The 25191-nt window shown below is 38.6% G+C and overlaps 3 protein-coding genes and 1 pseudogene across 4 annotated transcripts in view; all 4 read right to left on the reverse strand.

Annotated features, from left to right (window-relative positions):
* LOC107571518 (peripherin-2-like) overlaps positions 1–1096 on the reverse strand; it is a 2963-nt gene extending 1867 nt beyond the window's left edge. The window contains exon 1 of the mRNA XM_016257837.1: positions 492–1096. Within this exon, the coding sequence (XP_016113323.1) occupies positions 492–641 (150 nt within the window). The 5' untranslated portion in view covers positions 642–1096. The remainder of the gene's footprint in view (positions 1–491) is intronic.
* Positions 1097–2276: 1180 nt separating this feature from the next.
* On the reverse strand, positions 2277–12867 carry LOC107571517 (filaggrin-like). Of its 2 annotated transcripts, none has more exons than XM_016257836.1 (8): positions 12658–12867; positions 12106–12340; positions 6438–9579; positions 6302–6330; positions 5893–6054; positions 5567–5633; positions 4812–4919; positions 2277–4040 (listed from the first exon to the last, which is right to left on the reverse strand). In XM_016257836.1, the coding sequence occupies exons 2-8, from the start codon at positions 12225–12227 to the stop codon at positions 3285–3287; spliced, it is 4386 nt and encodes a 1461-aa protein (XP_016113322.1). In that variant the 5' UTR covers positions 12228–12340; positions 12658–12867; the 3' UTR covers positions 2277–3284. The 2 variants fall into 2 exon arrangements, with proteins under 2 accessions (XP_016113322.1, XP_016113321.1); XM_016257835.1 differs by lacking the exons at positions 12106–12340; positions 12658–12867 and adding exons at positions 10539–10773; positions 11091–11297.
* A 4653-nt stretch (positions 12868–17520) lies between these two features.
* LOC107571515 (sororin-like) lies at positions 17521–20814 on the reverse strand. The gene is made up of 4 exons (XM_016257834.1): positions 20803–20814; positions 19779–19841; positions 19231–19689; positions 17521–18141 (listed from the first exon to the last, which is right to left on the reverse strand). Exons 1-4 carry the CDS (start codon positions 20812–20814, stop codon positions 18061–18063), a joined length of 615 nt encoding a protein of 204 aa, XP_016113320.1. The 3' UTR covers positions 17521–18060.
* A 1021-nt stretch (positions 20815–21835) lies between these two features.
* The window catches only part of LOC107571516 (CAP-Gly domain-containing linker protein 1-like), a 52969-nt pseudogene continuing 49613 nt past the window's right edge, over positions 21836–25191 (reverse strand).

The following is a 25191-nucleotide window of genomic DNA, read 5'->3' on the forward strand; positions in this document are numbered from 1 at the left end:
TGTGTGTGTGTGTGTGTGTGTGTGTGTGTGTGTTTGTGTGTGTGTGTGTGAGTCAATAAAAACTGGTGTAAAAAATAGACAATCATGTATAGCCATAACGATGGCAGTCTTCATCATCATCATCATCATCACTGATAATGACCCAATTGTTGAAGAGCTCCTTTGTAAAGGACAGCTCCTTAAGCCTATTATGAGCGGCTTAGATCATATTTATATTCACATAGGTTAATCCCCGCCAGATATTTCTGAAACGTTTGAGCCCCTAACATGTTTATTTATTATGGCATTTATCACTTTACAATAGTGATTCTATAAACTTCTATAACCTAAATAAAAACCACTAAATGGACGAATGGTTAATGAACTGCTAGATATTGTGCTGAATAATGTCAGAGCCAGCTTTGAAGGTCAGAACTATGCATTGCGTCATTGCATGGAATTATTAGCCAAACACATCAAGCAAATGAAACACATGAGGGTTATATGGATACCTCTCCCCTCCTTCGAAGCTCAGTCTTTAGGAAGCATCCTAAAGTGAAGGTAACGGCTCCACCCAGCGTTGCAAACCACGAGAGCAGCCATAAACCCTGGGCCAGCTTCACCCTTTTCTGAAAAGTCAGCTTCATCTTACCCACAACCATTGTGAAAGAGTGTTGTGGTGTAAACCTGAGAGAAAGGAAGGCTGGAAGAGTGTGAAGACACACAGAAGTGTTCAGCCGGTGCACTCTCTGAAAGAGGAGCTGGAACTGCTGGAGCTTCAGAGGATCTGTGCAACAACAGCTAACTCTGTGTAATCCGTGAAGTTCCCTTTCTTTGTCAGAATACGAGATCGAATCGATTTCATCCGAGAACAACGCAGCCGCTGTTCTGTATGTTGTAGTCCGTTAGCAGAGGTCAGTCCGGGTTGTTTGGTGGTGATCCCCCCGTAGTGTCCCCTCAGTGGTGAACCTCCATGCCCATAGCTGGTGAGACACACTGCATCTGGCCAGAGTTAGAGGTCTTGGGAGTCTTACCTGTAATCCCTAAACTATCCTATTACAACGGCCCTCTCCAATGAGAAACAAGGCCACTGTCTGCTCAGCAAAGCCAGTGCTGCATCGCTGCCTTGCGTCACGCAGGTAGAGGATAAAGATGATGAATAACGACAAGCTGGAGAAGCTGGAAGGACTGAGACAGCCGGGGTGCTTAAAGCTGCCTGTGAAGCTGATAGGTGCTAGACTTTGTAGAAATGATGAGGACCTTCGCCTTCCTTCAAAGCTCAGTGTGGTTCTAGAGCGTCTCTCGGTTCAGAAGTGAAGAGAATCGCCACAAGAGCAGCCGTAATTCATTTAAATCCTGTTCTTGTGTTTAAATGTGACCCTGGAGCACAAAACCAGTCTTAAGTGTCAATTTTGTGAAATTGAGATTATACATAGCTGAATAAATAAGCTTTCCATTGATGTATGGTTTGTTAGGATCGGACAATATTTGAAAATCTGGAATCTGAGGGTGCAAAAAAATCTAAATATTGAGAAAATCATCTTTAAAGTTGTTCAAATGAAGTTCTTAGCAATGCATATTACTAATCAAACATTAAGTTCTGATATATTATATAGGAAGGATGGATCAATGCAAATAAAAATAAAGGATTCAACAACATTTATGGGAACCTTAAGACCTTTTTTTTTTTTTAGAATAATGTAATATAATATGAAGTCAGTTTTATTTTCTCCTCAGCTTTTTCACAGAATAATCTTTTGGTTACAGACCATGGTTACACGTTACATGTGACGGATCTAAAATACCTGTGTTTTTGAACTTTTGCTGAGATGCCATTGGCTTTTGATTTAATCTCAGTTTCATCTGACATTAAATATTTGTAGCGATGTGAATTATTTGATGTTCCGTGCTGTGACATGCTACACTCCATGTTCTGTCAGTTTATTATTTTAAACAACATTATAGTTTTTCATTTTATGGATGCAGCGTCGATGACTTCATATGAACTGGGAGACTGCATGTTATATTTTTACTTTTTATAATTTATTTTAATAAAAGTGTCAAAACAAAAATTAATGACCGACTGCCACAGACTACGTAATATATGCATTTCAGCTTTCTTTTCCATTAGTTATGGATTTATCTTTCACTGTATCTTAATTATCAGGTGTTTAATTAAGAAAGCAGGTGAAACCGTAATGCACATTAAAATGACTATTTCTCCTTTGAAGATAAGAAACTCCCAGCATTAATGTTTGTTCTACTTTTATTTATATTAACATGCAAATAATTACAGACATTAATACAAACGTCAACAGCAAGAAAGATGCATTGCACAAGCTGGCGTACCCCTAAAATTAATATTAATAATAATAATTCAAAATCAACATGACATTCTACAGCATCCTGAGTTTGTCAAAAGAATGCAATCTTCTATTAAACTGTCATGCGCATAAGCACATTTATTACATACAGATAGACAATTATTACATTTTAAATGTGCATTCACATTTTTCTAGCGAGAAAACATATGGGATGAACTACGTATATATATCACACGGCTAATGTTTCTTCCTATAATCTTTCACAAATAAATAAAAAACTACACATGAAGATATATATATAGTCTTTTAAAGCTAATATAGAAATACTGTAAAGAGTCAAATGAAGAAGTAAGAGTATTAGAAGAATTAAACACATTAGCATGTGCGGCATTAGAATTCAAATCAATATTAAATCTAATGAGCCGGTTTTAGTAGCTTTTGTTCATTATTTGATGAAAATAGCAGTGTTTTGTCTTTATACCAAACCCAAGAACTACATAAAAACTATGAGAGATCATCCATGTCCCGGGAGACAAATATCTTTCACTATGATCCTAAACAGAACCGACCATTTTACAGACTTTTTTAAAATTTATCTTGACATATCCCATTGCTAATAATTCTTTTTCAAATCTATTGTTTCCTAACAAGCATCAACCAGCATTAAACTGCTACATTAAGCATCATACGGTTTCTTCTATAGTGTAGCCTAAAACTATAGCTATTTGGCTATGATTGATGAAGTGCAGTGATGCCAGTGAGAAACGCTGTTTAGAGGCAGAGCACGTTACTACATGTCGGTGAAAGATTGCAAGGATTATCCATAACATTCAAAACTCAATTAGGACAAATTTATCTTTAATTCAAAATAAGCACGTTATGATTTCCCCTCTCTGTTTTCTTTCTTGCATCAGTGATAAAGATGGTTAGCCTGTACTTCATCACTAATATTTTCAACATATTACGAGCATTCCCCGTTAATCACAGGTGTGTGCTCTCCCCATCGTGAATAAAGTGGTCGAGCATTTTCTGAGCAGACTCCAGACCAAGCATCCCGCTTCTGTCCTCTCCAGCTTCTCTCCAGTTACACACAACCTCGTCTGCGTGCGACGCTCGTCTGGAGCCAGACTGTGACAGGTGCAGGTCCATCATGGATTTATTGCTCCTCAGCTGGCTGTGATGATCCTGCTGCTGCTTCAGAAGCCCGATGGAGTGGATCTCCTCCAGGCTAGAGGACAGCATGCGAATGGGGGAGCCCAGGTTGTGCACCTCTGTGATCCGGTACACGTCGCATGCTGGACCTCCGGGACTCTGCTTGAAGCGGGCCAGGCTGGCATCCTCGATGGGAACCGGCAGGGTTTCGGGGTGGATGGTGAACTTGAGATGCGGTATCTGTAGGCCGTGGCGAGCTTGATGACATTTGCTCTCCTCGCCTCCAGACTCGCTCTCCGTGTCCATCAGTCCCCAGCCGCCTTGCCTCTGCTGCCACTGGAAATACACTGCACTTCCACGACTCCCCCTCAGGTCCGAGTCTAGTGCCTCCTCTCCCATTTCTGACCAGTCAGATTCCTCCTCCTCTGGGAGCGTTCCCAGCGACTGGTCATCGGCATGCATGGAGGCTTTCTCATAACGGTCGCTGTCCATGAACGGCGCTGGAGGAGGTGCGAGTGGAAGGGGAGTTATGGGATCGTCAGACTTCAGATGCTTCACCAGGGCATCCTGTAGCATTGATGTGACCTGAGAATACAGGAGCTTCATTAAATCAAGCCAGCTCGTTCTGAATGGACACATATTTGGAAAAAGCACGAATGAACTAATTATTGTACGTAACACAATACATTTGAATCATAAGACGAAATGCTGTGAGGAACATTTCCAGGGTCATTCAACCATACATCAATGGAAAGATTATGTATTCAGCTTTCAGATGATGCATGCATCTCAATTTCACAAAATCGACCCTTATGACTGGTTTTGTGCTCCAGGGTCACGTTTATATATACAGTATATATATCATTTATATAACTTAACATTACTGAATCAACATAAATACATTAATTTAATGGGAATAAATAGCTCTTTAAGGTAGCAATTGGTTAGTGTGTAAATGTGTTGTAAATGTTTAATTTAAAAAAAAACTTTTTGTATAAAACATATTTTTAAATGTTTTTTAAAATCAGAATAGCTGCCAGTTTCCTTAAATCAGCATTATATTTAAAGGGTTAAATGCTATAACAAGTCTTATTCAACCTGAAGTTTGATTTCACTAAAATTAAAATGATCATGCATCCAGCCAATATATTTTTTACTTCTTAAAATGAATGTGTTATTGAAGGGAATGCAATCATAAAACACCTCACAGTGAGCTCTCACAATCTGTTCCTATGTTTGAAGAACAGCCTCTTGCATTCATCATCTTGATATTTGAATGGAAATATCAGAAGTAAAGGAGCATCTACATGAATGTGAATATTGCTCATTATAAACATAACGAAATCAAGCTCTCACATTAATGTTCTCTAGACTGTGGATGGTGGTCTTCGCTGCAGACAGATGTTCTGTGAGCTCTGAGATTCGCTCGTTCAGTCGCTCTCGCTCTCCATCCGTACTTTGAGACTAAATTGAAGTAACATCATATTTAAAAAGTCATATATAAAACAAACAGAATGTGCTGTGATGTTATGTAAACCAATGGTCTAAGAATCCATTCAAATGAATGGGATTGATTCTTTAGGGTGGAACAACTGCAAAAGACTAAATGAAGGGTTAAATCGGGCTTTACCACACAAAGCAGTTTTTTCTCCAGAAGGTGGTTGGTTTGTTGTGTGCAGGAGTAGTTGTCCTGAAGTCTGATGAAACAGAGAGCCATATGATATATTCACATGAATTCTTAAAAAAACTAACATTTTTTATTCTGGGTTGCACTAAATTAGAGCAAATCAGTGAATGTTTGGTGCAGATTGTATTATAAATAATGACAAATATACAAGTCGTCTTTGTTATTTGAATAAAAACAGAAATAACTTTACGGTCACCTTTCTGAAAATTGTAGCTGGCAAGAGCTAAAGCTTTAATAACTCACTCAGCCTTATAAAAACACAAGTACACCTTAGTCAAATTTTGAAAAGATTATTTATTACAAAAATAATTAACTTTAAAAGAATAAAAGTGAATTCAAACTTAATATGATGTTAATGAATGAATTGCAATTAAAGGAAGACATTAACATTTAAGACTAAATGAAGGGTTAAATCGGGCTTTACCACACAAAGCAGTTTTTTCTCCAGAAGGTGGTTGGTTTGTTGTGTGCAGGAGTAGTTGTCCTGAAGTCTGATGAAACAGAGAGCCATATGATATATTCACATGAATTCTTAAAAAAAACTAACATTTTTTATTCTGGGTTGCACTAAATTAGAGCAAATCAGTGAATGTTTGGTGCAGATTGTATTATAAATAATGACAAATATACAAGTCGTCTTTGTTATTTGAATAAAAACAGAAATAACTTTACAGTCACCTTTCTGAAAATTGTAGCTGGCAAGAGCTAAAGCTTTAATAACTCACTGTACAGTTTAGTCTTGTGTCTCACCTTGTGAACCGCTCTATTAAGCTGCTAAGCTCAATGCGAGTTCTTTGTAACTCAGATTCAAGGATCTGGTGTCCGGTTTTGAACTCAGCTCCCATGCATTTCATTTGCAAAGTGGTCTGCAGCAAGCTGTGGTGGAGAGCCTCATTCTGCTCCTGTAGCATCCTGGACCGATTAAACAGACAGAGAGTGCATCAAGCACACCTCTAAGAAAACAACCACACACAGGCTGTAAGATACACAATGCTTTTATGAGCAATGACATGCCAAGAGGGGATCATTTGGGAAGCAAATTGTCTCGCTACCATCCTGACGGAGCTGAAAAGCCATTTCCAGAACCAAAGTTAAGGCGATTAGTACTTTAGCAGGCAGCATGCAAAAAAAGAATGCAATAGTAAACAAAAAAACTCACATTAACCTCTCCAATTCTGAATCCTTTTCCTGTGCAAACACGAAAGCAGAGGCAAATGTGGAAAACACCAACAACAAATAATAATAATTTTATATAAATATGTATATTTTCACTCTGCTAAAGAAAAAATACTCACCTTTGGGAATGAGGATGACTCTTGGTAGCTCACTGTAGATTGATCGTCCTGGATAGTGGAGCTTGCAGATGAATCTGACTTGTTAGAATGTGGAGAAGTAGACCGCTGGCCCACTGGAGAGTGGCGAAGATGGCTTGGGTGATCATCATTGTGATGATCCTCTTTGACGTGGGAATGATAGTGGTTTGATTCTGAATGAAAGTGGTGGTGTCCTGAATGGGAATGCTGATTCTGCGATTCTGGATGGTCATGGTGATGATGGTGATCTCTGGAATGATGATGGTGGGACTCCACTGGTTGGGAATGATGATGAGATTTTGAATGCTCATGATGTGGAGGGTGGGTAGTCTCTGGATTGGATTGGTGATGGGCATTTGCATGGGAATAATGGTGGGATTCCTGAGACTTGTGGTGACGGTAATGATCTGATTCAACAGGGGCGTTATCATGACTTTCTGAGTGAAAATGGTGAGGGTGAGGTTCTGGAGAATTATGATCACTTTGATGGTGGAAGTCCAAATTGGAAAGGTGTCCTTTAGAATGTGACGTGCCGTGATTTGTGGACTCTGAATGTGATTTGGGATGATTTTCATAAGGATGGGGTGAATTAGAGTGTACAGGGCTTTTTGGCTGACTGTCAGACAAGTGATGGTGATGAGGATTATGGTCAGAGTCAGTATGAGAAGAATGATAATGGTGTTCAGGTGTAGGGGATGTATTATGTGAATGAGAGTATTGGTGAGTTTCAGAGTGGCAATCATCATGGAAATTATGGTGCTCTAGTTCTGAATCTGAAGTGTGATGGTGATGATCAGGGTTGGGTGAGTGATTAGGATGGGAATGATTATGGTGAGACTTGGGATGAGAGGATTCAAAGTCAGAATAATGGTGTTGCGATTTCACACCAAACTGATGGTGTGCTTCTGAGTCTGTAGAAAGTTGAGATATACTACCATGGTGTTCTCCGTGTTGGTGGAGAGGAGGAGGAGGCGAGTCATAGTGATGAGATTTTGGATGGGAATGATGGTGGGAAGTTTCTGAATGGGTGGAATGATGGTGTGATGATGAGGTGTGGTGGCTTCCATGGTGGTGATGTGGTGGTGAAGGTGAATGATGATGGTGGTGTGATTTCGCGTGAGAAGGATAGCAGTGAGCTTCTGGATGATGGTGAGTCCCTGATTTAGAAGAATGTGTTGGACTGCGGTAAGATCCATGATGGTAATGTGATGGAGAAGGTGAACGGTGGTGGGAATCTGAATGAAGAGAGTGATGGTGTGGTGATGGGCTACGATGAGTTCCATGGTGGTGATGTGATGGTGAATGATGGTGTTGAGATTCTTGATGGGCTTGATGGTCATGAGATTCTGGATGGGTATGATGGTGTTGAGATTCTGGATGGGTATGATGGTGTTGAGATTCTGGATGGGCTTGATGGTGTTGAGATTCTGGATGGGTATGATGGTGATGCGATTCTGGATGGGTATGATGGTGTTGAGATTCTGGATGGGCTTGATGGTGATGCGATTCTCGATGAACATGATGGCGTTGGGATTCTCGATGGGCATGATGGTGATGAGATTCTGGATGGGAATGATGGTGTTGAGATTCTGGATGGGTATGATGGTCATGAGATTCTGGATGGGCATTATGGTGTTGAGATGCTTGATGGTCATGAGATTCTGGATGGGCGTGATGGTGATGCGATTCTCGATGAACATGATGGCGTTGGGATTCTGGATGGGCATGATGATGGCAGTTTTCTGATTCTGGAGAACAAGGACATGAAGGTGGGCTATGATAATCTCTGTTGTAATGGTGGTGTGATGGAGACGATTTGTGGTGTGAAGTTCGATGATTCAGTGAATTAAAATGCTGTTCTTTGGGGGCAATTTGGTGCCTTTTCTGACTTTTGTGGCCATGTTCAGTCCCAGATGAAAGACCTTTTGAAGAAGAACTAGTACAGCTTGTATCACTTTTTGTACTGTCACATCGATGCCTGGGAACAGCCTGGTGCTGTTGTTGATAGATGAGGTCCCTTTCAGGATGTGAATGCTTCTTGGAGCGGGAGGTCTTGCTTGAACGTGAGTGCCGTCTGGAATGGGAGTGCTTACTTGAGTGAGAATGCTTACTGGAGTGCGAGTATTTGCTGACATGAGAATTAGCAGTTGATGTTATGGAGCTGGCACTGCTTCCCAGCCGGCTTCTGGTAATTTTTGATGTCTTTTCTCTTTTGTGTTCAGGCTTTGGAGACAATGTCTTTGGAGATGTTGAAGTTTGACCAGGGCTCAAGGGCCTATGAATATCTGTTACCCCAAGGGATGTAAGTCTTGATGGGCTAAGCACCTGCCTTGTGATTTCATTCAGAAAGGCAGAAAACTTAATCTTCCCCTTCACAAAGTTCTTATGAGCCTCTTGCTTCTTTTTTTCCCGCCCCTTCTCATCCAAGTCTCCAACACCAGCATGATCTGTTTGCCTCGAGAGAACCTCCATAGACTTGGTCTTTCTTATGTTTGCAGCCCCTTTAGCATGATTGTGTTGTTGCCCCTTATTGCCCTTTTCATTCTTCTGTTGAGAATTCGTTGCAGTCTTCTTGGCACTTCCTCCACTTTTTTCTTTGACAGTCAGGTTCTTTTCCATGCTTGTGGACTTCTTCAGTTGGTCATCAGCGTCCAATAAAGGCATTGTGTCTGCATCATCCTCATCATCCTCAAAGGCTCTCCGTCCTCTGCTGATATCCATACATGATTGTGAGTGCTTTGAATGTTGAATAGCTCGCTTGGACTCAGTAGGCAAAGGGGCATTTTCCGGACTGTTTTCAGATGACCAAGAAGAACATGAACCAGAGGAAGAGGAAAAGCTAGAATTGGAGAAATATGATTTGGAGGAAGAAGTTGAAGAGGAATTGGAGGAGGAAGAGGAATCAGAACTGGATGAGCTTGATGAAGCCTTTGACAAGGAACTAGAGGAAGACCCAGAAGAGTTTGAGGAAGTGACTGAAGCTTTAGAGTGGGTTTTCTTTTTTGGTGTGTGATGTTTATCCTGATTTTGTGGATAATGATGATGATGATGGCTATCAGCTTGGGGGTGATGATGGTTATAATGCTCATGAATGTGATGGCGACCACTGCTGGCATCTGAAGTACTATAAATAAAAGTGAAGAAAAAAATAATTAGTGGTTCTTACTAAGGCACTATTTCTTAGTTACTATTACTCATTAAAAACCCATTACTTTTTTATGTATAAATAACTGGAGACCAGTTAAGAGCTGTGCAGGGGAACCTCACTCCCCTGATCTGGTGCACTAGCGACTGACACTAGAGTCTGCAGTCTTTTGTGTCCTTATTAGCGTGCCCACCTCCCATGCCAGAAACAGCCGTTTGAATCCCACCTAGACAGGGCCAAGTAGATCCAGAGGGGTTACATTGGTGCCGTGACCCGGATGGAAGTGAGGTTTAAAGGAGTGAGTGTAACAGAGGCCATGCATCTAGTAAGAGCTGTGCAGGTAAACTTCACTCCCCTGATCTCAAGAGGCATGCTATCAAATGACGCTAAAGGTCGCAGTCTTTAGTGTCCTTGTTAGTGTACCTGCCTCCCATGCTGGAAACGCTGGTTTGAATTCTGCTTAGAGAGGTTAAAGTAGAACCAGAGGGGTTACGTTGGTGCCGTGACCCGGGTAGGAGAGTGAGGTTTAGGGGTGTGAGTGTAACAGAGGCCAGCTAGTAAGAGCTGTGCAGGTAAACTTCACGCCCCTGATCTTAAGAGGTGCAGTAGCAACTGACGCTAGTGGTTGCGGTCTTTAGCGTCCTTGTTAGCGCACCCGCCTCCCATGCCAGAAATAATTGTTCGAATTCCACTCGGAGCAGGACGAGTATAACCGGAGGGGTTACATAGGCATGAATTATACCTAAAAACCATGTGGCTTGAATAGTATAAAAACTTGCAGGTGGTTTCTTTTGACTTGGGCTAGTCAACAACCACTCAGGAGACCCTATAGCAACAATCTAGCAAAGCCTGAGGAACCACCCACAACACCATAGCAACAACACACATTTTTTTTTCAAGTTTTGTTTTTACAAATACATGTCATATATTTTGATCACCTCTTATCCTCATGTTCCTCCGGAAGGTGTGCACCACGATGGTGACGATGAGATGAGTGGCGACGCTGATGGTGAGGATGATGATGGTGTTGACTATGGTGATGTATCGGATTATGAGCCATTGTCTATGTTCTTGCTTCTCCTCAGAAAGACAATTTAATTAAATTGTTCTTGCTTTGTAAAACTTTTTGTTGATTTCTGAGCAACAAACCGTCCAAAAGTGTAATGGGAAGTACTGCGGGAATACATAACAGATATGGTAAAGGTTTGGTAGTGTAATTTAACATGTAAAAAACATATGTCAGTTACAAAGCGACAAACTGCGTATTAAAACTATTAGAATATCAATATAATTGGCATTTAGATGATCTAGACAAATAGGTTAATATAATATACAGTATACTTATCTTAGAAAAAAAATAGACAGGAATTAAAAGAAAATACTTAATGAATACTTAAGTGTCAAAGAAAATTGTAATACATAACTCTCTTTTTTTAATTAACAAAATAAAAACTCTTACAAGTTAGCTATGTGATATTGCAGTATCTTACCTTAAAATGATCAAAAATGCCAACAGAGAAAAGAAACCAGACTTCCTCAAGGGATCAAAGAACAATGAATATTGTGTAATATCAATTTAAAAACACAATTACTTAATTCCAAACAAAAGAAAATGACAAGCCACAGCAAACAGATGTTGCGTACTTGAAGGGTTCGAAAGAGATGATGAGAGCTCTGGTACTTTCACAACTTTTCTATGCATGTTTGTCCGGCCCCTTTATCTGACCGGGCTGATTTTCCAGCAGCCAGCAGCACAGTGTGAGCACCAGATGTCAATAATTCCTGTCTCACTGTCTGAAGCGCCCATGGCAGATTTGTACAGCAATGACAAGAACATCAATTCACTCTGAAGGGGAGATTATTTTCCATGGAAGGCACTAGTTGCTACTTCTTTTAATGTTGGGGGGCATCAGATGAAATAAGCTGCATAATGTTATTCAATTATCTTTTTAGGACTTTAGAGATCATTTATACAGTTGTGCTCAAACGTTTACATACACCTTGCAGAATCTGCACAATGTTAATTATTTTACCAAAATAAGAGGGATCACACAAAATGCATGTTAATTTTTATTTAGTACTGACCTGAATAAGATATTATGGTAGCACTTTAAAATAGGCAACACTTATTCACTATTAACTACGACTTTTCTCTCAATAAATTCCTAATTTGCTGCTTATTAATAGTTAGTAAGATAGTTGTTAAGTTTAGGTATTGGGTAGGATTAGGGATGTAGAATAAGGTCATGTAAGTATGAATATGTGCTTAATTAATACTAATAAATTGCTAATATTCTAGTAATATGCATGCTAATAAGCAACTAGTTAAGAGACCCATAAAAAGACGTTTACATATAGTCCACAAGAGAAAATAATAGTTGAATTAAAAAAGTTCAAAAGTTTATATACGCTTGATTCTTAATACTGTGTGGTTACCTGAATGATCCACAGATGTGTGTGTTTGTGTTTAGTGATGGTTGTATACATGTCATATATTTTGATCACCTCTTATCCTCATGTTCCTCCGGAAGGTGTGCACCACGATGGTGACGATGAGATGAGTGGCGACGCTGATGGTGAGGATGATGATGGTGTTGACTATGGTGATGTATCGGATTATGAGCCATTGTCTATGTTCTTGCTTCTCCTCAGAAAGACAATTTAATTAAATTGTTCTTGCTTTGTAAAACTTTTTGTTGATTTCTGAGCAACAAACCGTCCAAAAGTGTAATGGGAAGTACTGCGGGAATACATAACAGATATGGTAAAGGTTTGGTAGTGTAATTTAACATGTAAAAAACATATGTCAGTTACAAAGCGACAAACTGCGTATTAAAACTATTAGAATATCAATATAATTGGCATTTAGATGATCTAGACAAATAGGTTAATATAATATACAGTATACTTATCTTAGAAAAAAAATAGACAGGAATTAAAAGAAAATACTTAATGAATACTTAAGTGTCAAAGAAAATTGTAATACATAACTCTCTTTTTTTAATTAACAAAATAAAAACTCTTACAAGTTAGCTATGTGATATTGCAGTATCTTACCTTAAAATGATCAAAAATGCCAACAGAGAAAAGAAACCAGACTTCCTCAAGGGATCAAAGAACAATGAATATTGTGTAATATCAATTTAAAAACACAATTACTTAATTCCAAACAAAAGAAAATGACAAGCCACAGCAAACAGATGTTGCGTACTTGAAGGGTTCGAAAGAGATGATGAGAGCTCTGGTACTTTCACAACTTTTCTATGCATGTTTGTCCGGCCCCTTTATCTGACCGGGCTGATTTTCCAGCAGCCAGCAGCACAGTGTGAGCACCAGATGTCAATAATTCCTGTCTCACTGTCTGAAGCGCCCATGGCAGATTTGTACAGCAATGACAAGAACATCAATTCACTCTGAAGGGGAGATTATTTTCCATGGAAGGCACTAGTTGCTACTTCTTTTAATGTTGGGGGGCATCAGATGAAATAAGCTGCATAATGTTATTCAATTATCTTTTTAGGACTTTAGAGATCATTTATACAGTTGTGCTCAAACGTTTACATACACCTTGCAGAATCTGCACAATGTTAATTATTTTACCAAAATAAGAGGGATCACACAAAATGCATGTTAATTTTTATTTAGTACTGACCTGAATAAGATATTATGGTAGCACTTTAAAATAGGCAACACTTATTCACTATTAACTACGACTTTTCTCTCAATAAATTCCTAATTTGCTGCTTATTAATAGTTAGTAAGATAGTTGTTAAGTTTAGGTATTGGGTAGGATTAGGGATGTAGAATAAGGTCATGTAAGTATGAATATGTGCTTAATTAATACTAATAAATTGCTAATATTCTAGTAATATGCATGCTAATAAGCAACTAGTTAAGAGACCCATAAAAAGACGTTTACATATAGTCCACAAGAGAAAATAATAGTTGAATTAAAAAAGTTCAAAAGTTTATATACGCTTGATTCTTAATACTGTGTGGTTAGCTGAATGATCCACAGATGTGTGTGTTTGTGTTTAGTGATGGTTGTTCATGAGTCCCTTGTTTGTACTGAACAGCTGAACTGTCTGCTGTTCTTCAGAGAAATCCCCCAGCTCACACTAATTCTGTGGTTTTCCAGCATCTTTTGAGTATTTGAACCTTTTCCAGCAGTGACTGTATGATTTTGAGATCCATCTTTCCACACTGAGGACAGCTGAGGGACTCAAACACAACTATTAAAAAAGGTTCAAACATTCACTGATGCTCCAGAAGATAAAACCATGCATTAAGAGCATCAGTGAATGTTTGAATCTTCTGAAATAGCTGCGTTTGAGTCCCTCAGCTGTCCTCAGTGTGAAAAGATGGATCTCAAAATCATTCAGTCATCGTTGGAAAGGGTTCAAATACACAGAAATGCTAAAAAACCCACAGAATTAGTGGGAGCTGGGTTTTTTTCTGAAGAACAGCAGGTAGTTTAACTGTTCAGTACAAACAAGGGACTCACGAACAACTATCAGGTAACCACACAGTATTAAGAATCAAGCGTATGTAAACTTTTGAACGGGGTCATTTTTATAAATTCAACTATTATTTTCTCTTGTGGACTGTGTGTAAACGTCTCTCGTGTGAAATATCTTATTCAGGCCAGTGCGAAATAAAAATTAACATGCATTTTGTGTGATCCCTCTAATAATGAACATGTTGCAGATTCTGCAAGGTGCATGCAAACCTTTGATGTGTAATATCAATTTAAAAACACAATTACTTAATTCCAAACAAAAGAAAATGACAAGCCACAGCAAACAGATGTTGCGTACTTGAAGGGTTCGAAAGAGATGATGAGAGCTCTGGTACTTTCACAACTTTTCTATGCATGTTTGTCCGGCCCCTTTATCTGACCGGGCTGATTTTCCAGCAGCCAGCAGCACAGTGTGAGCACCAGATGTCAATAATTCCTGTCTCACTGTCTGAAGCGCCCATGGCAGATTTGTACAGCAATGACAAGAACATCAATTCACTCTGAAGGGGAGATTATTTTCCATGGAAGGCACTAGTTGCTACTTCTTTTAATGTTGGGGGGCATCAGATGAAATAAGCTGCATAATGTTATTCAATTATCTTTTTAGGACTTTAGAGATCATTTATACAGTTGTGCTCAAACGTTTACATACACCTTGCAGAATCTGCACAATGTTAATTATTTTACCAAAATAAGAGGGATCACACAAAATGCATGTTAATTTTTATTTAGTACTGACCTGAATAAGATATTATGGTAGCACTTTAAAATAGGCAACACTTATTCACTATTAACTACGACTTTTCTCTCAATAAATTCCTAATTTGCTGCTTATTAATAGTTAGTAAGATAGTTGTTAAGTTTAGGTATTGGGTAGGATTAGGGATGTAGAATAAGGTCATGTAAGTATGAATATGTGCTTAATTAATACTAATAAATGGCTAATATTCTAGTAATATGCATGCTAATAAGCAACTAGTTAAGAGACCCATAAAAAGACGTTTACATATAGTCCACAAGAGAAAATAATAGTTGAATTAAAAAAGTTCAAAAGTTTATATACGCTTGATTCTTAATACTGTGTGGTTAGCTGAATGATCCACAGATGTGTGTGTTTGTGTTTAGTGATGGTTGTTCATGAGTCCCTTGTTTGTACTGAACAGCTGAACTGTCTGCTGTTCTTCAGAGAAATCCCCCAGCTCACACTAATTCTGTGGTTTTCCAGCATCTTTTGAGTATTTGAACCTTTTCCAGCAGTGACTGTATGATTTTGAGATCCATCTTTCCACACTGAGGACAGCTGAGGGACTCAAACACAACTATTAAAAAAGGTTCAAACATTCACTGATGCTCCAGAAGATAAAACCATGCATTAAGAGCAGGGGGGTGAAAACTTTTGAACAGGATGAAGATGTGTACATTTTTCTTATTTTGCCTAAATATCATATTTTTTTCATTTAGTACTGCCCTACATAGGCTACAGAAGATAGTTGCATGTTTCCCAGAAGACAAAATAAGTCAAATTTACCCTGATCTTCAAATTCACTTTGCACTTAACGCGTGGTTTCTCTTTCTGGAGCATCAGTGAATGTTTGAATCTTCTGAAATAGTTGCGTTTGAGTCCCTCAGCTGTCCTCAGTGTGAAAAGATGGATCTCAAAATCATTCAGTCATCGTTGGAAAGGGTTCAAATACACAGAAATGCTAAAAAACCCACAGAATTAGTGGGAGCTGGGTTTTTTTCTGAAGAACAGCAGGTAGTTTAACTGTTCAGTACAAACAAGGGACTCACGAACAACTATCAGGTAACCACACAGTATTAAGAATCAAGCGTATGTAAACTTTTGAACGGGGTCATTTTTATAAATTCAACTATTATTTTCTCTTGTGGACTGTGTGTAAACGTCTCTCGTGTGAAATATCTTATTCAGGCCAGTGCGAAATAAAAATTAACATGCATTTTGTGTGATCCCTCTAATAATGAACATGTTGCAGATTCTGCAAGGTGCATGCAAACCTTTGACCACAACTGTAAACATGTTTTGTTGTTTTTAAGTGGTATTTTCACCAAGTAACAGTCTCATCTTTTCATTTTGACCTTGCACACGGTCTCGCCATTTTAATAAAACACTGATAAATTAGTAAATTGACATGGAACATACTGCACTATGGTTCATAGTTTCCTTTGCTTCAGGCCTGTGCGTGTATCTGCATCTGCAACGAGGCTGATGGAGGATGGATTCATTGAGAATCAATTTGAATTTACAACATTAATCATAAAACACGTTCACAGGCACATGTTTGCCCTCGCCGTCCATGCCACTGAATGTGAAACATCCTGATGCCATAAATAAAGTTTTAGAAGAACAGCAGAATATACTTCTGAGTGTTCAGCGCTTTACAGAGCACAGAATAATACAGTGAAGCAGTGTTTCACTGTATTTTTGTTATTTGGTTGATTTCTATAACAGCTTATTATACTGTATTCTACTAAATCGATATATTATCATTCCTAATAATATTTATGATTATATAATATATAGCTAGTACAGTATATACTGTAAATCTATAGTTAGGGTTAGTAATAATGCACTACAGCTATACTTCAGAATAACATTACAAAAAACAATGTTTATCATGTATACTGTATATTATAGAGAATCCAAATATAACGTCTTTAACAAGAAACACACTCACGGGAATACTAGGAGAAATAGAACCATGCTTCAAACAAAAACAAGAAACCGAGGAGTATAAATGCACATTTTCACCATTGTAAATCACATTGCTTTGATTTCCTTGGTCTTGTCTTTGCTCAGCATCGTTCCCAGCAAGCTAGGGAGCTAAAACGTGGATGTGTTCATCTCGGAGCAGTCATCTAGCATCCCTAAAAGTGTCATCCTGCTAGAGACGATCAATGATCAGTTATGTAACACTGCTCAGACACCCAGCCAGTCAATGTCAAACTGCAATGACATGTAACCTTCAGAAAGAGAACAGATGAGCGCTGAATGAAAAGCCACGCAAGGACGATCGTTTCCCATCAGCCTCCTCTCATTATATAACAGCACAACTCACTGCCAGCCTCGAAATGACCAAATCTCTGCTGAAAAACCTGTTGTGCGCAATCTACCGCACGCCTTCTGTCATTTGAGTTACAGTTTATATTCATTCAGAAAGTGAAAGGATTTGGTATAATCATAAAATTGTAATGATTTAGAATTATAAAAGGTTCACGTGTCGGTTTGCTGTATTGTTGGCTATTGCTACAAATATCCCCCAGCGACTCAACACTGCTTTTGTGCTGCAGGGTCACATATTATTTTTTACAATTACTTCATGTGTCAGGCTTTACAGGGTTAATTTACATTCTGGAAAACATTAAAGAGGAAATTAGGAAGCACTTCAATTTAATGAAAACAAAACAATAAATAGTTACCTTCTCGTCACACAACAAAGGACAAGACAAAGTAGACAATGTTAAATAAGGCTAAATGTATATATATATATATCAGCAAAGCTTGGTTTAACTGCTTCATGTCTACAGATCTTATTTTTACAACAGAATGCACACTTTCAGCTCTACAGGCTACTACTCCTCTAAACCGCTATTTATTCAAACATTAGGCCTCTGCGGTTGTGTAGTAAACAAAAAACATCTACCATGAGATTTGGGCTAAATGATTTTAGCCAAACTGATCAATCCAATACGGAAAAACAAAAAACAAAGACCGACAGGTTTTTTCATCTGTGAAATCTCTGAATGTCATTCAAAGATGTATTGATGATTGTAGCATTGTGGAAATCAAACTATATCAGAGCAACAAAACTCTTAAAACAAGCTTTCAGTGGAGTAAGATTTAGCGAGCAGAGGGCCGTAAACGTGATGAATAATAATGAGAAGTATGACGTGTCCTGAAAATGTCCCGAGCGTGCGGCTCTTTATTCAACAAACAGGTCAAAACTTTCTGCTTCCTCAAACTCTGCATTCATCTCCGCGGCAAGAGCGTCCAGCTCCGACGTCTGAAAGAGCCGGAAACATCACAACTGATCAGAATCAATAAACAAGCCCTCCCCGTTTCAAACTCATTTCTGCAATTCTATTGGGTGAAGTAGAAATGACAGATTCTGTACTGGCATCATGAAAACTCTCCACTGCGCTAAAGGCTCTTTAGATGATTCAGATGTTCTTCACACGAAGAAACAGAACTGTTGACTGAAAGCTTGAAAAATAGTTCTTTATGGCATCACTGCGACAAGTGTCCCTGTTTTGGAAACGTTAATTTTAAAATACCTTTAAAAAATTTAAGTTAAATCAGCAATTTAAAAATTATAATTTACTGAGCATTTTTTCCACATTCAGTTCATCCGAGATGAGTTTGTTTCTTCATCAGATTTGGAGAAATGTAGCATTGCATCAGTGTCTCACTGCAAGTGAATGGGTGCCGTCAGAATGAGAGCTGATAAAAACATCACAATAATCCACAGCACTCCAGTCCATCAGTGAAACATCTGGAGAAGACAAAAGCTGAACACATCCAGCATTAAGATGCTTTTAAACTAAAATACATAGAGTCTATAATCCATAATAACTCTTCCTCCAGTGAGTCAGTGTTCTGGTGTGAATCAGGAGAGAAATCTGCACAGATCAAGCAGCGGTTAAACAGCTCTAAACACATATGTGGCTGGATTTTGATGCGAGAGACAACAGCAGATGCACTTTTTCACTGGAGGAAGCGTTATTATGGATTATAGACTCAATGGTATTTGAGTTAAAAGCATCTTAATGCTGGATGTGTTTCAGCTTTTGTCTTCTCCAGATGTTCACTGATGGACTGGAGTGCTGTGGATTATTGTGATGTTTTTATCAGCGCTCATTCTGACGGCACCCATTCACTGCAGAGCATCCGTTGCTGAGACACTGATGCAGTGCTACATTTCTCCAAACCTGATGAAGAAACACACTCATCTTCATCTCGGATGACCTGAAAGTGTGTACATTTTCAGAAAGTGTTAATATTTTTGGGTTTAACTATTCCTTTAAGAGCATACACAGTTGCACACTTCACCTTTAGACTTCATGAGATGTTTATATCAGCATGTCCTTCTCACCTTTATCTGCTGTACGCGCTTCCTCCTGGCCGTCTTCTTCCCCAGACACACCCCCGGGATGTTGGGATCGATCTCTGGAGGGTTGGACGCGCCGTCCTCAGCAGCGGAGATGTTGAAGGAACCCACTGAGAAGCCCAGAGGAGCCGGTCGAGGTCCCTCGGCTTTACGCATCACCTCTGGCGTCTGAAGCCTCTCGAACCCAAACAGGGTCTCTGGGGTGTTGGGAGAAGTGGACGGTGCAGGAAGGGATTTGGGGCTGTCGCAGGACCTGTCCCCCACACTCAGGCGACTGTAGGAGCGCCGCACTTTCTGGGGCCAAACGGGGTCCTGCTCCGGTTCTTTGGGCTGCGCAGACGGAGACGGAGACGGAGGAGGCAGGATGGGCGAGAGGACCGCTGTGCTCGGCGCAGATGCTTCAGATAATCTTTCCACATTCTCCTTGTTACCGTCACACAGCGCCTAGAGGAACATTTCCACATGACCACATCACGCATTTCAGGTACAGCCCAAACATAAACATGATACTGGGAAGAGTTTATGAGAATTACCTGAGTTTTCCTGGGTGCAATTTTCCGGACCGTGATCGACCGCTTCACAGCCACAGCCGGAGCCTTAGAGACGTGATAATATTACTACATATGTATTATGATGAACCAAACCAGCAAGTGTACCGCTGCGTGATTCGCTAACACTTTATAATAAGCATACAGCAATAAAGCACTTATAAACCATTTGAAAAGCCTCAACATTGTTAATACTGGCTGTAAACAAATAATGAGTTCTTCCTTCACCGTCACTGTAATTAACAGATTATTATTGATTAATTAGCTCACATGGAGCCCTGCACATGACATTACATATCCTTATTTAATCTATGAATAATGAATTAACGGAATTTAATTGCAATTATGTTGCATTTCTGTAAACTGTTAGTATATAATAATAAATGTTAACATGTTAGAAGCGGTCAGTGCATCAATATCGCACGTTTCAGCATCAATCCAAACGTATACAAAGTAAGTTTTACTCTCGTAAATGTTACATTATTACATATCTCCATATAAACAATGAGACCAGTCCGATTTGAAACAAGAGCCTTTAACGGTTCATGAAAACATTAACGCTATTAATTAAAATGGAAGCAATGTTTATGTATGAAGTGAGTTGATTCATTTATGCATTTGATACATTATGATTTTACAACTGTTACAAGATGTTAAAGAATAATAAAAAACACACTCGCTCTCACATTAACTCTTTACATCTGAGCTAATTAAACAATAATAGTGTTAATTACAATGATAATTAATTAAAAAATCACTATTTGTGCATTGCATAGTAACAATGTCAAAGACTACAATGTATAAACTAATAGCTTGCAAATGATTTATAAGCGAGTTGTTAGCGCATGCATACTTATAAAGTGTTAGAACTAATATTATGTATTTTAGACAATCAGGTCTATCTTTTCTGACATGTTCAAGTTAAAGTGACAACATGGTTTGGGATTTAGAGAGGATTTATTCTTCCAGTTTTAACAGCGAGCCAGAAAAACCTGATGTGCAACATAACCTCACCTGGCATTTCGTCTATGGCAAGCCGTTTTGACGTTTATTCATTCTCAGGATATGAATTCTTGATATCAACAATACATTTTTTTACTAGTCACAATCTTAATTCTTGATATCAACAATGACATCAGAAATGATCAGCAATTGAATTTCAACTAGTTAAATATCGGCATTCAAAATCAATTGTTGATATCAAGTTGTTTTAATGTTAATTCTTGATATCCGTAAATGTATTTCAACATGTTACATTTGTTATTTCCGATATCTGAAAAAAGGCATCTGACATCAATATAATTTCTGATATCTAAAATGGCTTTCTTACTGGTAACAATCAGAAATTAACATTGTCAATAGTGACGATTTAATTATTGATATCAAAAATGAACATTTTTACTAGAAGCAATTCAATTGCTGATATCAAGAATAGACGTCTGTAACGGTAACAATCTGATTACTGATATCAAAAATAAAGGTTTTTACTAGTAAGAATTGTTTTTCTGATATGTGAAATTTTAATTTCAACTAGAAAGACCAGGGCTGGGTATCGTTCAAAAATTTTCGATATCGATACCTTGACTTCGATACCGGTTCCTGGACGATCTTTTTTCGATACCAATTTTATGAAATCTATTTGAACAAGTTTACATTATCTAAAAAAAAAACAAAACGTTGATTTTATTTTTCAGCTTGTTGATGTTTATACAATCTCAAAGCCACTGCACAAAGCAACAAAATGTAACAAACAAAAAATCAGTGCAAATAGTTTTAATAAAGCTCAAATAGTCTTCAGTTTACACATCTGTGCGTGTGACAGAATCACCTAGCTCAGACAGAATCGTCACTTCTATTCATGTTCCACTGATTAACTGATGAGCATTAGCAGCTTTACTAGGTTACTAGCGAATAATAATAATAAAAACTTAAATTGTAATCGTTCAAAAATGTGTACGCTTTCGATAATTCAGTGCATTTAAAAATTATATTTTAATATTATGCATTTATATTACTTTAGAGCAGCACTTAGCATGAACATACAACACAACAATGTTTTCTGCACTTAAAAGATATTTTTTGAAGTTTATTTCCATAAAACCTGCCCCCCTCCCTTGAGCTTTATACAAATAAATGTCTCGCATACCACCTGGCTTTACTAAAAACAATTTCATACATTCCAGATCTCCACAACTTCATCATCATCATAATATTAAAGCGATAAAGTAACAAAAACAGGTGTTTTAAATACACTCTTTTAGAAACACTTCACTAACGGTCATTCTGAAAGATAATAAAGGACTGAAACATACTTATTTTTTATTTAGAAATGACGACATTTTCACAATTCTGGAATAATTTACTCTTTATATGAATAGGTCTCTGGCTGATCTGTGCAAGGCTGTTGAGAAGTCAAGCCTCCCGTCCTCTAGAGGTCAGCACTGAAGCCTTTAAGCTTCTCCCACCACTTAAAGAATGAGCATTCACTATTTCAAAGTGAACTTAAACCCTCCTAACCCTGCCACCGAGTAAACTGCAGACGCTTGCTGTAAAGTGAGTGAAAGGTTCAGGCTTATATGGCGGCAAACACACGAGTGAAAAAGCACAGTCGTTTGTGCACGGTTTGATTCGAGGCATAGCACTGCAAGTACAGATGAAGCGGGACGCTAGAAAGTCTGATCGTCTTTGCAGGACTCGGTCCAGTGGCCGAAGACCTCACAGATGTCGCAGTACGGTCGTTGGTCGCTGGTGCTGCCGTGGTAGCTGGTGTGTGGCAGCGAGTCCAGCATCTGGTCCTGGGTGGGACAGTCCTCGGTGTCGTGCAGGTCGAAGCAGTCACAGATGTCACAGAAGAGACGGGGAGGGGCCTGCTTTTTAAGCGTGGGCTCGGCGTGACTAGGTGTAGAAGACCAGGGTGTGAGACTTTGTGTAACAAACTTAATAAAACCATTTTTAATTCAACATACTTGTGCACAACTAAATGTTATTCTCTTTTTACACATTTTGCATATCAACATAAAACTAGACGAAAAAGTTCGTCAAGAAGACAAACTCTAGGTTGGCTTGAGAACGCCTAGCCTGAAAGTTTAAAGTAGTTGTAAAAGCCTGAAGTTTGAAACTTTTGATAGATGTTGATAACATGTTTCTAGCATGATTAACATGTTGCTAGCATGATTAGCAAGTTACTAAATTTTTTCTAGCATGATTAGCATGTTACTAGCATGATTAACAAGTTACTAACATGTCGCTAACATGTTTATAGCATGATTAACAAGTTAATAACATGTCCCTAACATGTTACTAGCATGATTAACAAGTTAATAACATGTCACTAACATGTTTCTAGTATGATTAGCATGTTGCCAGTATGACTAGCAAGTGACTAGCATGTTTCTAGTCTGATTAGTGTTACTAGCATGATTAACAAGTTAATAACATGTCACTAACATGTTTCTAGTATGATTAGCATGTTGCCAGTATGACTAGCAAGTGACTAGCATGTTTCTAGTCTGATTAGTGTTACTAGCATGATTAGCAAGTTGCTAGCATGTTGTTAACATTTTTCTAGCATGATTAACATGTTACTAGCCTGTTGCTAGCATGATTAGCAAGTAACTAAATTTTTTCTAGCATGATTAGCATGTTACTAACATGTTGTTAACATGTTTATAGCATGATTAACAAGTTAATAACATGTCACTAACATGCTTCTAGTATGATTAGCATGTTGTTAGCATTATTAGCATGCTACAAGCATGTTGCCAGCATGATTAACAAGTGACTAGCATGTTTCTAGCATGACTAGCATGTTACTAGCATGTTGTTAATATGATTAACAAGTTACTAACATGTCACTAACATGTTTCTAGTATGATTAGCATGTTGCTAGCATGATTAGCATGCTACTAGCATGTTGCTAGCATGATTAAAAAGTAACTAACATGTTGCTAGCATGATTAGCAAGTGACTAGCATGTTTGTAGCCATTTCTAGGGGGTTTCTTTTTAAGCGTCGGCTCGGCATGACTAGGGTGTGAGACTTTGTGTAACAAACTTAATAAAAAAATATTTTAACATTTTTTTAATTCAACATACCTGTGCAAAAAAATCTTCTTCTGTTTTTACACATTTTGCATATCAACATAAAATAAAAAGATGGATGAAGCATGGATAACCCAGGCTGAAATAATCGATCTGATTCTAAACAATACAGAGGAATTAAGGAAAATCCTCTTCTATATTTTTATGTACACAGAATGACATTTTTATAGTTGGAGGAACTAAAAGCCATCGCCAAGTCTACAAAATGTGTGCGCACCCAAAGTCAAATAATAAAACCAGTAAAGCTACGTTTGAAGATGAGATGAAAACACATGAGTTCTTGTGATGTATGCTGAGAAAACAGAGCCACACACCTGCTGTGAGCGTCCGTCTCGGCTGCACCGTTCCCATTGAGCGCTGCTTCAGACATCGTCTCCAGTTTAGATGTCAAGTCTTCGTTCTTCCGCCGCAGATCCACAATAACCGAGTTCAGGAATTCAACCTGTGCCAAAGAAAGAAGTTAATCAGCAAAAGTGTGTTAAATGGCCAATTCACGATTTATTAATCCCATAAACCCGCAGAAACCATGTCCTGTTGCTCTGAGGCCGTATATCTGAAGTCAAATGCCTATATACTCAAAAAATAAAGCTCATGAAAAGAAAGAAAATGCCTAAAAGACTTTATTATTGAACAGAAGCTGCTTTTTACGGCAGGTTTTACACTGGCTGCTTAAGCGAGGCTCAGTCTGCACTGGTCTGATGTTGTAGGTCATGGACAAAAATACACATAACAGAGAAAACTGTCCTTTGCATACCTGCCCCTCTGCATTCTCCTTTGCCTCCTTCCATGTTTTTAAAGCAGAATCATCTGGTTGGTACGCAAAACACACGATTAAACACATGAATATAAAGCAAGGTTTGATCCCAAGTCCAGCAAAAATGCAATAGCAGAACTACAGTCTGGAAGAATTGAAATGCAATGCAATGAAAACAAAATCTACAGTCTTGGAATTCCTCTATATAATTCTTCTTTTACATTACATTAACATCTTTCATATATGTGCATTGCACCCGGTGTCATTTACTGTTAACTGGAGCAGACTCGTGCTGTAAGGGTCACCTGTGCCGCTGATCTGAGCGTCAGCTAAACTCTCCAGACCCTTCACTCGCTCCTGCAGCTGAGTGTTCTCACTCCTGTAGAGTTTCAGACTGGACTGCAGACCTGCTATCTGCTCGCAAGAACCACAAACAACACTGAGCAAAACTGACCTTTGCACACACACACACACACACACACACACACAGACACAGACACACACACAGAGACACACACACACACACAGACACAGACACACACACA

This window comes from Sinocyclocheilus grahami, unplaced genomic scaffold, assembly GCF_001515645.1.
Source record: "Sinocyclocheilus grahami isolate Dianchi unplaced genomic scaffold, SAMN03320097.WGS_v1.1 scaffold1606.1, whole genome shotgun sequence".
NCBI lineage: Eukaryota > Metazoa > Chordata > Actinopteri > Cypriniformes > Cyprinidae > Sinocyclocheilus > Sinocyclocheilus grahami.